This window comes from Balaenoptera ricei, chromosome 1 (assembly GCF_028023285.1).
Source record: "Balaenoptera ricei isolate mBalRic1 chromosome 1, mBalRic1.hap2, whole genome shotgun sequence".
NCBI classification, from domain to species: Eukaryota; Metazoa; Chordata; class Mammalia; order Artiodactyla; family Balaenopteridae; genus Balaenoptera; species Balaenoptera ricei.
In genome coordinates this window covers 35,934,223-35,950,372 of record NC_082639.1, presented here as the reverse complement: position 1 = coordinate 35,950,372, position 16,150 = coordinate 35,934,223, and the positions used below count along the sequence as shown (strand labels likewise).

At 38.9% G+C, this 16,150-nt stretch overlaps 1 protein-coding gene across 6 annotated transcripts in view; it reads right to left on the bottom strand.

Annotated features, from left to right (window-relative positions):
- Nucleotides 1-16,150, bottom strand: part of ST3GAL3 (ST3 beta-galactoside alpha-2,3-sialyltransferase 3) — a 232,414-nt gene that overhangs the window by 199,487 nt on the left and 16,777 nt on the right. For all 6 annotated transcript variants that reach the window (XM_059920827.1, XM_059920847.1, XM_059920838.1 and 3 more), the window contains exon 2: nucleotides 8,782-8,926. In XM_059920827.1, the coding sequence (XP_059776810.1) occupies nucleotides 8,782-8,896 (115 nt within the window). In that variant the 5' untranslated portion in view covers nucleotides 8,897-8,926. The remainder of the gene's footprint in view (nucleotides 1-8,781; nucleotides 8,927-16,150) is intronic.

Genomic DNA, 16,150 nt, shown 5'->3' with positions numbered 1-16,150 from the left:
GATATCTCATTGTTACTTTAATTTGCATTTCCCTGATGACATATGATATAGAGCATCTTTTCATGTGCTTATTTTCCATCTGTATACATTCTTTGGTGAGGTCTTTGGTGCATTTTTAAATTGGGTTACCTGTGTTCTTATTGTTGAGTTTTAAGAGTTCATATATTTTGAATAACAATCCTTTATCAGATGTATCATTTACAAATATTTTCTCCCAAACTGTAGCTTGTTTTTTCATTCTCTGCACAGAGCAGAAGCTTTTAATTTTAATGAAGTCCAGTTTTTTAGTGCTTTCTTTCATGAACTGTGCCTTTGGTGTTGTATCTAAAAAGTCATCACCAAATCCAAGGTCATCTAGATTTTCTCCTCTATCTTCTAAAAATTTTATAGTTTTATGTTTTACATTTAGATCTGTGATCCATTTTGAGTTAATTTTTGTGAAAGGTATAAGGTCTGTCTAGATTTGTTCTTCCTTTTGTTTTTGTTTTTTCGGTATATGGATGTCCAGTTGTTCCAGCACCACTTTGTTAAAAAGACTATCTTTTCTCCATTGTCTTGCTTTTGCTCCTTTGTCAGTATCAGTAGACTATATGTGGGTCTATTTCTGGGCTCTCTATCAATGTTCCACTGATCTATTTGTCTAGTCTTTTGCCAATACCACACCATCTTGATTACTGTAGCTTTATAGTAAGTCTTAAAGTCAGGTAATGCCAGTCCTCCAAATTTGTTGTTTTTGTATAAAATCGTGTTGGCTATTCTGGGTCTTCTGCCTCTTCATATAAACACTAGGATCGGTTAATATTCACAAAATAACCTGCTTGGATTTTAACTGAAATTGCCTTGAATCTATAAATCAAGTTGGGAAGAACTGACATCTTGACAATATTGAATCTCCCTGTCCATGAAAATGGAATCTCTCTCAATTTATTTAGTTCTTTTTTTATGTTGTTCATCAAAGTTATAAAGTTTTCCTCATATAGATCTTGCACATACTTTATAATATTTATACCTAAGTATTTTATTTTGGGTACTGTGCTTTTTTTTTAATATAGTTTTTTTTTTTTTTTTTGGCTGCTTTGGGTTTTCGTTGTTGCGCGTGGGCTTTCTCTAGTTGCAGCGAGCGGAGGTTATTCTTCATTGCAGTGCGCAGGCTTCTCTCATTGTGGTGGCTTCTCTTGTTGCAGAGCACAGGCTCTAGGTGCACGGGCTTCAGTAGTTGCAGCACACAGTCTCAGTACTTGCAGCACATGCGCCCTAGAGCACGTGGGCTCAGTAGTTGCAGCACACGGGCTCTAGGGTGCACGGGCTTCAGTAGTTGTGGCGCACGGGCTTAGTTGCTCTGCAGCATGTGGAATCTTCCTGGACCAGGGCTCGAACCCATGTCCCTTGCATTGGCAGGCGGATTCTTAACCAGTGCACCACCAGGGAAGTCCCTTTGGTACTGTGTTCTTAATTTCAAATTCCACTTGTTCACTGATGGCTTATAAGAAAGTGATTGACTTTTGTATATTCATCTTGTATCCTGCATCCTCCCTATAATTGCTTACTAGTTCCAGGAGTTTTTTTTGTCAATTCTTTTGGATTTTCTACATCGACAATTAGGTCATGTGTGAACATAGACAGTTTTATTTCTTCCTTCCCTATCTGTATAGCTTTTATTTCCTTTTCTTGTTTTACTGCACTAGCTAAGACTTCCAGTACAAAGGTGAAAAGGAGTGGTGAGAGGGGACATTATCGCCTCATTCCTGATCTTAGTGGAAAAGCTTCTATTTTCTCACCATTAAGTATGATGTTAGTTGTAGGTTTTTGTAGATATGCTTTATCAAGTTGAGGAAATTTCCTTCTAATCCTAGTTTAGTGAAAATTTTTTTTTTTTTTTTTAAAACAATCTATTTTTTTTATTAATTAATTAATTAATTAATTTATTTTTGGCTGTGTTGGGTCTTCGTTTCTGTGCCAGGGCTTTCTCTAGTTGTGGCAAGTGGGGGCCACTCTTCATCGCGGTGCGCAGGCCTCTCACTATGGCGGCCTCTCTTGTTGCGGAGCACAGGCTCCAGACGCGCAGGCTCAGTAATTGTGGCTCACGGGCCCAGCCGCTCCGCGGCATGTGGGATCTTCCCAGACCAGGGCTCGAACCCGTGTCCCCTGCATTGGCAGGCAGATTCTCAACCACTGCGCCACCAGGGAAGCCCCTGAAAATTTTTATCATGACTTGGCATTGGATTTTTATCAAATACCCTTTCTACATCTATTGATATGATCATGTGATTTTTCTTCCTTAGCTTGTTGATGTGATGTATTACACTAATTGATTTTCAAATGTTGAACCAGCTTTGCATATCTGGGATTAATCCCACAACCATGGTGTATAATTATTTTTATAGACTCCTGGATGTGATATGCTAATATTTTACTGAGGAATTTTACATGTATGTTCATGAGAGATATTGGTCTGTAGTTTTTTTGTTCTATTTTTTTGTTTCTTGTAATGTCTTTGTCTGGTTTTGGTATTAGAGTAGTGCTGGCCTCATGGAATGAGTTAGCAAATATTCCCTCTGCTTCTATCCTCTGAAAGAGATGACAGAGAATTGGCTTAATTTCCTTCTTAAAATTTGGTAGAATTCACCAGTGAACCCATGTGGGCCTGGTGCTTTCTGTTTTGGAAGGTATTGATTATTGATTCAATTTCTTTAATAGATATAGGCCTATTTGGATTGTCAATTTCTTCTTGTGTAAGTTTTGGCAAATTGTGTCTTTCAAAGAATCGCTCCATCTCGTCTAGGTTATCAAATTTGTGGACATAGAGTTGTTCAGAGTATTTGTTTATAATCCTTTTAACATCCATTAAATCAGTAGTGATGATCCCACTTTCATTTGTGATACTAGTAATTTGTGTCATCTCTCTTTTTTTCTTTGTTAGCCTGGTTAGAAGGTTATTGATTTATTGATCTTTTCAAAGTAACTGCTTTGGGTTTCACTGATTTTCTCTATTGTTCTGCTGTTTCAATTTCACTGATTTCTGCTCTAATCCTTATTATTTCTTTTCTTCTGTGTGCTTTGGATTTAATTTGCTCTTCTTTTTCTAGTTTCCTAAGGCAGAAACTTAGATTATTGATTTTAGATCTTTCTTCTTTTCTAATATATGCCTTCAATGCTATAAATTTCCCTCTATTTTTGCTGCATCCCACGATTTTTGATCAGTTTTGTTTTCATTTTCATTTAGTTAAAAATGTTAAAAAATATCTCCTATATTTCTTTTTTGACCCATGTGTTACTTAGAAGTGTGTTGTTTAATCTTCATGCATTTTAAGATTTTGTAGTTATCTTTCTTTTATTGATTTCTAGCTTAATTCTTTTGTGGCCTGAATATAATTTCTATTCTTGTAAATTTGTTAAGATGTGTTTTATGGAAAAAGATACTGCCATTTGTAGCAACATGATGGACCTAGAGATTATCATATGAAGTGAAGTATGTCAGACAGAGAAAGACAAATATCATATGATATCACTTATATGTGGAATCTAAAATATGATACAAATGAACTTATTGACAAAACAGAGACAGACTCATAGATGTAGAAAAAAAACTTATGATTACCAAAGGTGAAAGGGGGGGATAAATTAGGAGATTGGGATTAACATATACACACTACTATATATAAAATAGATAACTAATAAGGACCTACTGTATAGCACAGGGAACTGTACTTAATACTCTGTAATAACCTATATGGGAAAAGAATCTAAAAAAGAATGGATATATGTATATGTATAACTGATTCACTTTGCTGTACACCTGAAACTAACACAACATTGTAAATCAACTATATCCAATAAAAATAAAATAAATTAAATAAAATATGATACAAATGAACTTACTGACAAAACAGAAACAGACTCACAGACATAGAAAACAAACTTATGGTTACTAAAGGGAAAAGGGGAAGAGGGATAAATTAGGAGTCTGGTATTAGCAGGTACAAACTACTATATATAAAATAGATAAACAACAAGGTCCTACTGTATAGCATAGGGAACTGTATTCAATATCGTGTAATAAACTATAATGGAATATATATGTCTGTGTGTGTGTATATATACATAAAACTGAATCACTCTGCTGTACACCAGAAACAAACACAACATTGGAAATTAACCATACTTCAGGAGAAAAAAAAATGTGTTTTATTGCCCAGAATGTGGTCTATCTTGAATGTTGCATGAGCTTGAGAAGAAATGTGTATTCTGTTGTTGTTAAGTGAAGCAGTCTATAGGTGTCAATTATATCCAATTGATTGATGGTGTTAATTGAGTTCAATTAGGTTCTTACTGATTTCCTGCCTGCTGGATCTGTCAATTTCTGACAAAGAGGTGTCTCCAACTATGATAGTGGATTCATCTAGTTCTCTTTGCAATTTTATAATTTTCGCTTCACATAGTTTGAGGCTCTATTGTTAGGTATATACACATTAAGAATTTTTATGTCTTCTTGGAGAACTGACCCCTTTATCATTATGTAATGCCTTCTTTATCAGTGGTAACTTTCCTTGCTTTGAAGCCTGCTTTGTCTGAAATTAATACAGCTACTCCTACTTTCTGTTGACTAGTGTTACCATAGTATATTTTTCTCCATTTACTTTTAATTTATATGTGTCTTTATAATTAAAATGGGTTTCCTGTAGACAACAGACAGTTGAGTCTTGTTTTCTGATCCAATCTCTGTCTTTTAATTGGTGTATTTAGACCACTGATGTTCAAAGTGATTACTGATATATCTGGAGTAATACGTACCATATTCATTACTGTTTTCTATTTGTTGCCCTTATTCTTTGTGCCTGTTTTTACCTTCTACTCTTTTTATGTCTTTTGTGGTTTTATTTGAGCATTTTATTTTATTTTTTTTAAACAATCTTTTTTTTTTTTTTTTTTTTTTGGCTGTGTCGGGTCTTCGTTTCTGTGCGAGGGCTTTCTCCAGCTGTGGCAAGGGGGGGCCACTCTTCATCGCGGTGCGTGGGCCTCTCACTATCGCGGCCTCTCTTGCTGCGGAGCACAGGCTCCAGACGCGCAGGCTCAGTAGTTGTGGCTCACAGGCCTAGTTGCTCCGCGGCATGTGGGATCTTCCCAGACCAGGGCTTGAACCCGTGTCCCCTGCATTGGCAGGCAGACTCTCAACCACTGCGCCACCAGGGAAGCCCTATTTGAGCATTTTATGATTCCACCTTCTTTCCTTTTTCAGCATACTGGTTATACTTTTTAAACTTTTCTTAGTGGTTGCCCTGTATTCACCTCTCTCTCCAGCCTTGCTGGCAGTGGTTTGCCTGTGTGCTCCCCTCTCTTATAGAGCAAAGAAGAGTTGAATTTTCAGTCTGTTTGTGTTTCACTTGTTAGGTCACAGTGGCAACGTCCAAGCTCCTAAACATGCAGAACAGGAAACCTCAAGCTACAGAACTTTTTAAAATACATTGATAACTAGACCAATCTCATACAGGAAGCCTTTAGGTTAAGCATTTGACTCAAGTCCTGGCAATCTGACTAAGCCTTGGCCATGTGTAGCTCTAAACTGCTCAAAACAAAACAGTTTGCATCCTTCTACAACATGCCTTGGGATTAATTAAATCTTAACATTTTCTAGTTGGAAGGAATTCCACGCTCTAGCATGGTATTTCACACAGACCTCTCTTTTAGAACATGACATATTATAATAGTTGTTTTATTTCTTTCTCATGTTATTATAGGCTGAGAGCATAAAGTCTATATTCATCTTATATCCAGTTTACACAGAACAGTTTGTGGGCCATAATATGAACATAATGCTTATTGAATGAATAATTTAATAATAAAAAACTCTAGACTCCTCTTCTTCCCCCCCCCCACCATGAAGGAATTCCAATACTTAATCTTGTTTAAGTCATAAATAGTATAAAAATTAAGGAAAAATAATGCTAAAGACATTTATTTTTCAAGCTTGGAAATGCCCTCTAAGCTCTGCAGATGAGAGACATACAAACCCTTGATCACTGAGCCTCTCTGAAGCCTCAGTTTCTACATCTGTAAAAGAGGATAATAATAATCAATATAAACTATGAGATTATGAATATAAAGCTCCCATGTTACAATACAGACATATAGTAGACACTCAACAAATTATTATTTTCATTTCATTATTATCGGCATCATCATCAATACTGTTAAACCAACACCTAAATTTCAGTACACAGCAGTCATCTGCTTTGGAAGCTCCTTCAGCCTGACCTTGTTTATTGAGTAAAGGTAAACAAGGTAAAAGTAAAGATAAACCCTGACTTGGTAAGCCATCAGGGTTGGACATTATTCTCTGATATTACAGCACAGAAATAATATGCTATAGTAAGAAGGTCTAAACAACCTATTCAAAGTCAAATATCTGAAAGACTTGAGAGTCAGAATAACAAAAAAGATGCGGATAGCGGTTAGTCAGCTAACAACTAACTCAAAGGACAGCAGATAACTGTTAACAAACTACGGAAGCCTACAGAACATGAACAGCACCTGTCACCTTCAACCGGATAAACCCCTTTGTCGCCTGGAGGACTTTTTCTCTTTCTCTTTCCCTTCCCCTTATTTTCCTTCCCTTTTCTTTATCCACCTCCATCCTGATACTCTCTACTATTTCTTCTCTGAGTCTCTCTCTTCTCTCTTTTTACCAACTACAATATAGAATTAAACCTTATCCTTAGTATTTACTATACTTTTCAGTAAAATAACGAACATAGGTTTTAAAGAAAGAAAATCAGGACTCAATTCCAGTTCTAATAATTAGCTATGTAACTTGGGTAAATTAATTAAACTAAATACTTCAGTTTGCTCAAGTGGAAAACAGGGATAATAATAGCATCTTCACATGGTTATAGTAAGAAGTAAATTAAATCTGTAAATTATCTAGCCTAAAACCTGACACACAACAGGTGTTCCATAAAGTTAATGTTTTTCTCAATTTCTCTAGGAAAAAATTATCTAATCCTTGATTATATCTTCCACAGTAGCTCTTAACAGAAAAGGAGACCCCCCCCTTCCTTGTACATATTTCCACCTTTTTTATGAATACAGATGAATCCATCCATTACAGATATGGACAATGTCTCTAACTACAGAATTTTACACTGCACTGATATAAACACCCCTTACTCTGGGTCATCTCCTTGATTTTAAAAATAAATTGGAACAGAAAAATATAAATAAACCCTGGAAACACAAAGTAATTAGTGATAATTATAAGCTAGGCATTTAAGAGGCACTTAAACATTACATATAAAACAATATATGAAAGATATAACACTATACTTTTTAAATTGGCTTGAAACTGCTTCAGTAGTTTGGGCCATGTGAGAAAATAATGAACTACTTCATAGGAACAGTTCCCACGTTAAGGAGTCAATACAGTATTAGGCCAACTGCCAGTTGCCTCTTCTAACTCATTCTAACTCAGTTTAACCTCTTATCTAGAGCCTGACTCTATTCTCAAGTGAATTCCACACTGGCATCCAGTAGGTGTTTGTAAAAATAAAACTATTTTAGAGAAGAGGCATTAGGAATCAGACAGACTACCCAAATTTTCCTGCACCCAGCTCAGACAGCCATCAGACAAAAGAATCAAAAGGAAAGCTACGTGTTGTCACCGTGTGACACCTGAAGCTACAGCCAAGAAGACAGTGTGCAGAGGCTGGTGCAGCTCAGTGCAAGCTCTTCAACTGCAAACCCCAAACCACAGCACAGGCAACGCCAGGTGAACCGGAACCAAGTTGGTGTTGGGGGAAGGGGTCAGGAAGCCCTACAGAAAACAGTGTATCACATGAGAATGACTACAAATGGGAGAAAGGGATTAGAAGTTACTGGGTAGAGGAAAAGTCAATATTCTATTCAAATACAAGTTCAGTACCAGCAAGGGCTAAAAAGATTAAGTAGACAAAATTTCTTTAGGGAAACTAAAACAAAGACAGTATTAAATTAAAAACTGGGGCTTCCCTGGTGGTGCAGTGGTGAAGAATCCTCCTGCCAATTCAGGGGACACGGGCTCGAGCCCTGGTCTGGGAAGATCCCACGTGCCACGGAGCAACTAAGCCTGTGCACCACAACTACTGAGCCTGTGCTCTAGAGCCCGCGAGCCAAAACTACTGAGCCTGTGAGCCACAACTACTGAAGCCCACGCACCTAGAGCCGTGCTCCACAACAAGAGAAGCCACCGCAATGAGAGGCCCGCACACCGCAACGAAGAGTAAGCCCCGCTCGCCACAACTAGAGAAAGCCCGCGCGCAGCAACGAAGATCCAACGCAGCCAAAAAAATTAATTAATTGATTATTTTTTAAATTAAAAAAATTTTAAAATAAAAACTGAAAGTCCAAGGAAAAGGTAAAGATGAATGCTTTAAGGTCATTAAAAAACCAACTGCAATAGCAAGCCTTAAGGCAGTAACTGGCAAATGGGAGTGGCAATAAAGTGTAATAATTTAAAAAAACAACATTCAAGAACCAGAAGTACTGGTATGGTTTGGGTTTTTATTGAAGAATAGCACGTTTTCCTTGAGTTCATAAAAGGATTTGCCATGGCATGCAGTTTTTAAAACACATCAAAGTTCTCAGTCTAGAGCAACAAAAGTGGTAGGCAGTTTCTAAGCCTAAGTCCCAGGAATGCTCAGTTTACTATCACTGCCCATCTCTGAAGAATATGAGAGCAGCCACAGGAAAACCCAATAACTGATCTGCAGCAGGCTTTTTCCGGGGGTAGGCTAGAGTGACCATACTTACTGGAGTCCTCCCACTGGAATAAATGTAGCTTCCACGCAGAATAATACAAAAATCCCAGTACCAGAAAAAGGCAGAGGGCTAGCAGCAGATTGCGTACAAATACCAAGAGTCCCATCTTCACATGATTTACGATTTCCTACATGACCTAAAAAAAAAAAAACCAAAAAACAATTTAGGTCTTAACTGATAAAGCAATCATCTTATTGATATACTCTACCTTAAAATAAGTATTTATAGGAGAATTTCCAAATGAAGAACAACCTAGAATTACCACTGAGTTGATGACCTGGCATCCTCCAACCTGCTCAAGCCCGGCTAAAAGAACAGCTTCACCATCAGTCAGCATTCAAGCCAGAAATCAGTAGTCATCCTTGTGTCCCTCCTCTTGCTCATACCAAACTCTGGCAAGTCTAACCTCCCAAATAAATCTCAAATCACAACCCCTTCCCACCATCACTACCCTAGCCCATAGCACCACTGTATTCCCACAAGTTTCCACGCCTCCAAATTTGCACTCTCCCAAATCCATCTTCCACACAGCACATGGAACATTCTGTTAATAACACAGAGTCTAACATTACCTCCCTGCTTAAACCCCTTTGTATTAGTATTCTACTACTGCTCTAACAAATTATCACAAACTCAGCAGCCTGAAACCACTCAAATTTATTATCTCAGAGCTCTGAAGGCCTAAAGTCCAGCTACAGTGTGGCTCAGCAGGGTCCTCTGCATAAGTTGTCACAAGGCCAAAACCAGGGGCTGAGCAGGGCTGCATTCCTTTCTGGAGACTCTGGAGATGAACATACTTCCAAGTTCCTTCAGGCTGTAGGCTGAATTCGGTTTCTTGCAGCTGTAGGGCCCAAGTCCCTGTCTCCTTGCTGGTTATCAGACAGTGTTTGCTCCTGTGTTCCTCCTCCTGTTTTCCATGTGGTACATTTCAGTAGTGGTGGGTTAAGTCCCTCTTACTCTGATCTCACCAACTTCCCCTTCTACATCTTGCTACTGTTTCCAGCCGGAAAAACTTCCTTGCTTTCCAGGTTCATGCAATTAGATTGGGCCCACTTGAATAATCCAGGATAACCTCCCTACTTTAAGGTCTGTAGCCTTAATTTCATGTGCAAAGTCCCTTTTGCCATGTAAAGTAACATGTTTACAGATTCTAAGGATTAGCGTGTGGACGTCTTTGGTTGTTGTTTTTTTTTTCTTCTTCTTCTTTTTTTTTTTTTTTTTTTGGCCACGCCATGCAGCATGCAGGATCTTAGTTCCCTAACCAGGGATCGAACCCATGTCCCCTACAGTGGAAGCACGTAGTCCTAACAACTGGACCGCCAGGGAATTCCCACATGTGGACATCTTTGAGGGACCATTCTGCCTAACAGAGCTTTCATTAAATTCTCAATTCCTTTAAAATAAAGTAATTGCTCCTTAGAGTCTAGTAGCTTCTGATTGCACCCCTATTTATACTCTCCAACCATCTCTTGCTTCTCCCAACCTCATTTGTGTCCTATGCTCTAGCCTCTCTTCTTTCTAGTCACTGAACATTTCTTGTTGTTTCTCTCCTCAAGGTCTGTCTGGAATACATTCTCCACCACCTATTTCACCTGCTGCACGTTCTTTGATACTCACCTTAAATGTAGTATCAGCCAAGAAGACATCCTAGGAGCACCCTTCCCAAACCCCACTCAGATATCTTAGTCATGAAATAATCTATGAGAAATATTATAAATATTATAACCTATGTATAAATATTATAAATGAAGTGATAAAGAGTTAGCAGTTGCAGACTATATAACTGTCCACCTAGGAAAGCCAAGAGAATCAACCGAAAAATCATTAGAACCAATAGAAAATTCAATAAAGTAGGTGATTATATGATTTACTTACAAAAATCAACAGCTTCTTAAAAACTATACCAGCGATAACCAATTAAAAAATGTAAGGGGAAAAAATTCCACTCATGATGGCAACAAAATCTATAAAATACCTGAAAATAAACTTCGGAAGAAATGAACAAGATTTTCACCAAAGGACATAAAAGATCCAAATAAATAAACAGATATAACAGGTTCCCAAGTGAGAAGATTCAATATTGGAAACATGTCAGTTCTCCTGAAATGTCAGTTCTCTATAAATTTAGTCTAACTCCAGTCAAAACCCATGATTTTTTTAAACTTAGATCTAATGTTAATCTGAAGAGTTCATGCCCAAGAAGAGTGAAGAAATTTTTTTAACGAACAATAATGAGGGCTTCCCTGGTGGTGCAGTGGTTAAGAATCCGCCTGCCAATACAGAGGACATGGGTTCGAGCCCTGGGATCCGGGAAGATCCCACACGCTGTGGAGCAACTAAGCCCGTGTGCCAACACAACTACTGAGCCTACGCTCTAGAGCCCATGAGCCACAACTACTGAGCCCGTGTGCCACAACTGCTGAAGCCTATGTGCCTAAAGCCCGTGCTCCACAATAAGAGAAGCCACCGCAATGAGAAGCCCGCATACCTCAATGAAGAGTAGTCTCCGCTCACCGCAGCTAGAGAAAGCCCGCGTGCAGCAACAGAGACCCAACGCAGCCAAAAATAAATAAATTAATTAATTATTTTTAAAAAAGAAAAATAATGAAATGAGGATTTGCCTTACTATATTAAAACCAACTCAAAGCTATAATTATTAAGCTGGATGGGTACTGGCACAGGAAAAGACAAAAAAAAATCAATGGAACAGAATAGAGTCCAGAAATGAGCTCTCAATAAACAGATACAGATATGGATATATACACATACGCACATACAGAAATGAATTTATCGATATATTTGAATTTACAATAAGCATATAAGTTTGTTTAAAAACATATGACAGGATACATAGCTAACTGTTGATGTGGTTACCTCTAAGAAATAGGATAGGACAATGAAAAGTACTTTTCCCTTCATACACTTTGAATTAAATTTGTTATAAGTCACAAGTACTGCCTCTATAATTTTGAATATTTAAAAAATCAAATATAAACGAATGGGACCTAATCAAACTTACAAGCTTTTGCACAGCAAAGGAAACCATAAACAAAACGAAAAGACAACCTACAGACTGGGAGAAAATATTTGCAAACAATGTGACTGACAAGGGCTTAATTTCCAAAATATACAAACAGTTCATACAACTCAATAATAAAAAAAGAAACAAACAACTCAGTCAAAAAATGGGCAGAAGACCTAAATAGACATTTCTCCAAAGAAGACATACAGATGGCCAATAGGCATGTGAAAAGTTGATCAACATCGCTAACTATTAGAGAAATGCAAATCAAAACTTCAGTGCGGTACCACCTCACACTGGCCATCATTAAAAAGCCTACAAATTACAAATGCTGGAGAGGGTGTGGAGAAAAGGGAACCCTCCTACACTGTTGGTGGGAAATGTAAGATGGTGCAGCCACTATGGAAAACAGTACAGAGGTTCCTCAAAAAACTAAAAACAGAGTTGCCATATGATCCAGCAATCCCACTCCTGGGAATATATCTGGAGAAAACTCTAATTCGAAAAGATACATGCACCCCAATGCTCACAGCAGCACTATTTACAATGGCCAAGACATGGAAGCAACCTAAATGTCCATCGACAGATGAATGGATAAAGAAGATGTGGTGTATATATACACAATGGAATATTACTCAGCCATAAAAAGAATGCAATAATGCCATTTGCAGCAAGATGGATGGACTTAGAGATTATCATACTACGTGAAGAAAGAAAAAGACAAAACCATGATATCACTTTTATGTGGAATCTAAAATATGACACAAATGAACTTATTTGCAAAACAGAAACAGACTCAGAATATATGCTTATGGTTATCAAAGAGGAAAGGGGGTGGGGGAGGGACAAATTAGGAGTTTGGGATTAGCAGATACAAACTACTACATATAAAATAGACAAACAACAAGGTCCCGGGCTTCCCTGGTGGCGCAATGGTTAAGAATCCGCCTGCCAATGCAGGGGACATGGGTTCGAGCCCTGGTCCGGGAAGATCCCACATGCCGCGGAGCAACTAAGCCCGTGTGCCACAACTACTTAGCCTGCACTCTAGAGCCCGCGAGCCACAACTACTGAAGCCCACGTGCCTTGAGCCCGAGCTCCACAACAAGAGAAGCCATGAGAGCCACAACTTGGAGAGCCCGTGAGCCACAACTACTGAGCCCGTGTGCCACAACTGCTGAAGCCTGTGTGCCTAAAGCCCGTGCTCCACAATAAGAGAAGCCACCGCAATGAGAAGCCCGCATACCGCAACGAAGAGTAGCCCCCGCTCGCCGCAACTAGAGAAAAGCCCGCTCACAGCAACAAAGACCCAACTCAGCCAAAAATAAATAAATAAAATAAATAAATTTATAAAAAAACCAAAAAAAAACAAGGTCCCACTGTATAGCACAGGGAACTGTATTCAATATCCTAATAAACCATAATGGAAAAGAATATGAAAAAGAATATATAAGCATTTCTGCATCAAGCCACCATAGATAGCTTTGAATTCTATCTGTGAGCATCTGTGCTTTATCTTGATTTATTTTGTGCATCTGTTAGCAAGATGTGTCCTAAGGTATCAGAAAAGCCTAAGAGAACTTATAAGGGTGTTATGCTCAGCATAAAAATGGATGTAATTAAGCATTTAGATTGTAGTGAACAAAATAAAGATGCGCTTGTTTTGAACGTTCCTGTGTCCACCATTCAAACTATTTACACTCAGAGAGAAAGAATATTGAAAGCTGCCGAAGTTACTACTGGTTCTGCTAGTAGGAAAGGGGTCTCTCTTAACTGGCATCCAGTAATGGATAAATTGGAAAGTCTGCTGCTTGAGTGGATTGATGGGTGTACAAAGCACAGTGTTGCATTAAGTTATCTTATACTTAAGGAGAAATCAGTCTTTTCAAAAAGCTGAAACGGAAAGCACTGGATGGGGAATTCTCTGGTGGTCCAGTGGTTAGGACTCCATGCTCTCACTGCTGAGGGCCCAGGTTCAATCCCTGGTTAGGGAACTGAAATCCCACAAGCAGCACAGCGTGGCCAAAAAAAAAAAAAAAGAAAGCACCGGACAATGGTAATGAAAGTGTTACGAGAGTCAAATTTAACGGTAGTCATGCCACCAAGAAGGGTGGGATAGGGAGGGTGGAAGGGAGACGCAAGAGGGAGGAGATATGGGGATACATGTATATGTATAGCTGATTCACTTTGTTATACAGCAGAAACTAACACAACATTGTAAAGCAATTATACTCCAATAAAGATGTTAAAAAAAAAAAGAAAAAAGAAATAAAGGTAGTCATGGGTGGTTTCATTGGTTTTTGAGGTGAGGGCAGCTTCATAGCTTAAAAGTTACTGGACAGACTGCTCTGGTTGATACTGGAGCTGCTGAAAAGTTCCCAGAAGGTGGCTATTTACATAAGCAAGTGTTTAACTATGGCAAAGCTGTAATTTTTTGGAAAAAATTGCTGAGCAAGACCTTTCAAGAGAAGAAAAGCAGGCTAAGGGACACAAGGCATCAAAGAAGAGGTTTATCCTAATGCCTACTATTGACACCACTGGTGATGCTGTCCTAAGGCCTCAACTAATGTACCATTCAGAAAATCTGAGGGCACTTAAAGGCACTGATAAGAACACACTTCCTGGGCTTCCCTGGTGGCGCAGTGGTTGAGAGTCTGCCTGCCAATGCAGGGGACACGGGTTCGAGCCCTGGTCTGGGAAGATCCCACATGCCGTGGAGCAACTGGGCCCGTGGGCCACAGCTGCTGAGGCTGCGCGTCTGGAGCCTGTGCTCCGCAGCAAGAGAGGCCGCGACAGTGAGAGGCCCGCACACCGCGATGAAGAATGGCCCCCGCTTGCCGCAACTAGAGAAAGCCCTCGCACAGAAACGAAGACCCAACACAGCCAAAAATAAAATTAATTAATTAATTAATTTAAAAAAATTTTTTTAAATGAATGCATATATATGTATACCTGAGTCACTTTGCTGTACAGCAGTAATTAACTGAGTCACTGTGCTGTACAGCAGTAATTAACACAACACTGTAATTCAACTATACTTCAATAAAAAATAAATTAAAAAAAAATTAAGGTTAAGAAGGAAGTACATAGATAAAAGAATACACACCAAGCCGTTGACAGTAATTACCTCTGAAAAGTGGGTTTGGAAAGGGTATTTTTCACGATGTATTTGTATATTTAACTTTAATATTTGTACTCATGCAAGTAATAAATGTACAAAGTTTTCAAAGTGAAATAGAAATTGGAGACTTGCATTTCCAGTAGCACAAAGGACATGTACTCTGTCCAATCCTCCCACAAAAACAACGAGAAATTTAAGGTATAAACAGCCTGCCTACAAAAAGCAGGTGGTTCTTGGAAAGATTTTTCTTTCCTTTTAAAAGGGGACTGAAGTGGCTGCTCCCAGCCCTTCCCCCCTCCTTCTGTCCTGAATGCAGATGTGACATCTGAACTGCCACAGCCATACTGTGACTTCAACCTAAAGCTCTGGCAGACACATGACCGTCAGTCAGTCAACGAATTTACCCATTTGTTCAACAGATATGACAATGAGAATGGCGAACTAATCACCTATTTTATTTCTGACTTTTCCATTAAGGAAAAAGATTTTCAAATAAAGAGGTAGAACAAACAGCCTAAACAGGAAACTGATGTCCAGAAGTGGATGACATACAAAGAAGCAAGTACTAGCTTAAAATAAGCCAAAACGTCCAAGACAAGGAGGAGTACAACATCTCGATATTCGGAAAGAGATGAAATTTCAAACTCACTGCGAGGACAAAAGCTTGACAACACATTCTAGTGGTGAGGTTGTGGGGAGAACGCCCATACATTGCTGCTGGCAGGAGGGATTTGGCAGTATCTAACAAAATCATACATGCTTCTACCCTTTAACCCAATGATCTCACTTCTAAGAAACTATCCCAAAGATACACTGACAGAAATACAAAAAGACTTATGCACGTGGCTACTTATTGCAGCACTATTTGTAATATAAGAGAAAAAAACCCTTCAGTAAGAAATGAATAAACTCTGGTGTATTCACAAAATAGAGGATTATGCAGCCATAAAAAGGAATGAGGGGGCTTCCCTGGTGGTGCAGCGGTAAAGAATCCGCCTTACAATGCAGGGGACGCGGGTTCAATCCCTGGTCTGGGAACTAAAATCCCACATGCCGCGGGGCAACTAAACCCGCACGCCGTAACTACTGAGCTTGCGCGCCTCAACTAGAGCCCGCGTGCCGCAAACTACAGAGCCCACGTACCCTGGAGCCCGTGTGCCACAACTAGAGAGAGAAAACACGCATACCACGACTACAGAGAAGCCTGCACACCACGA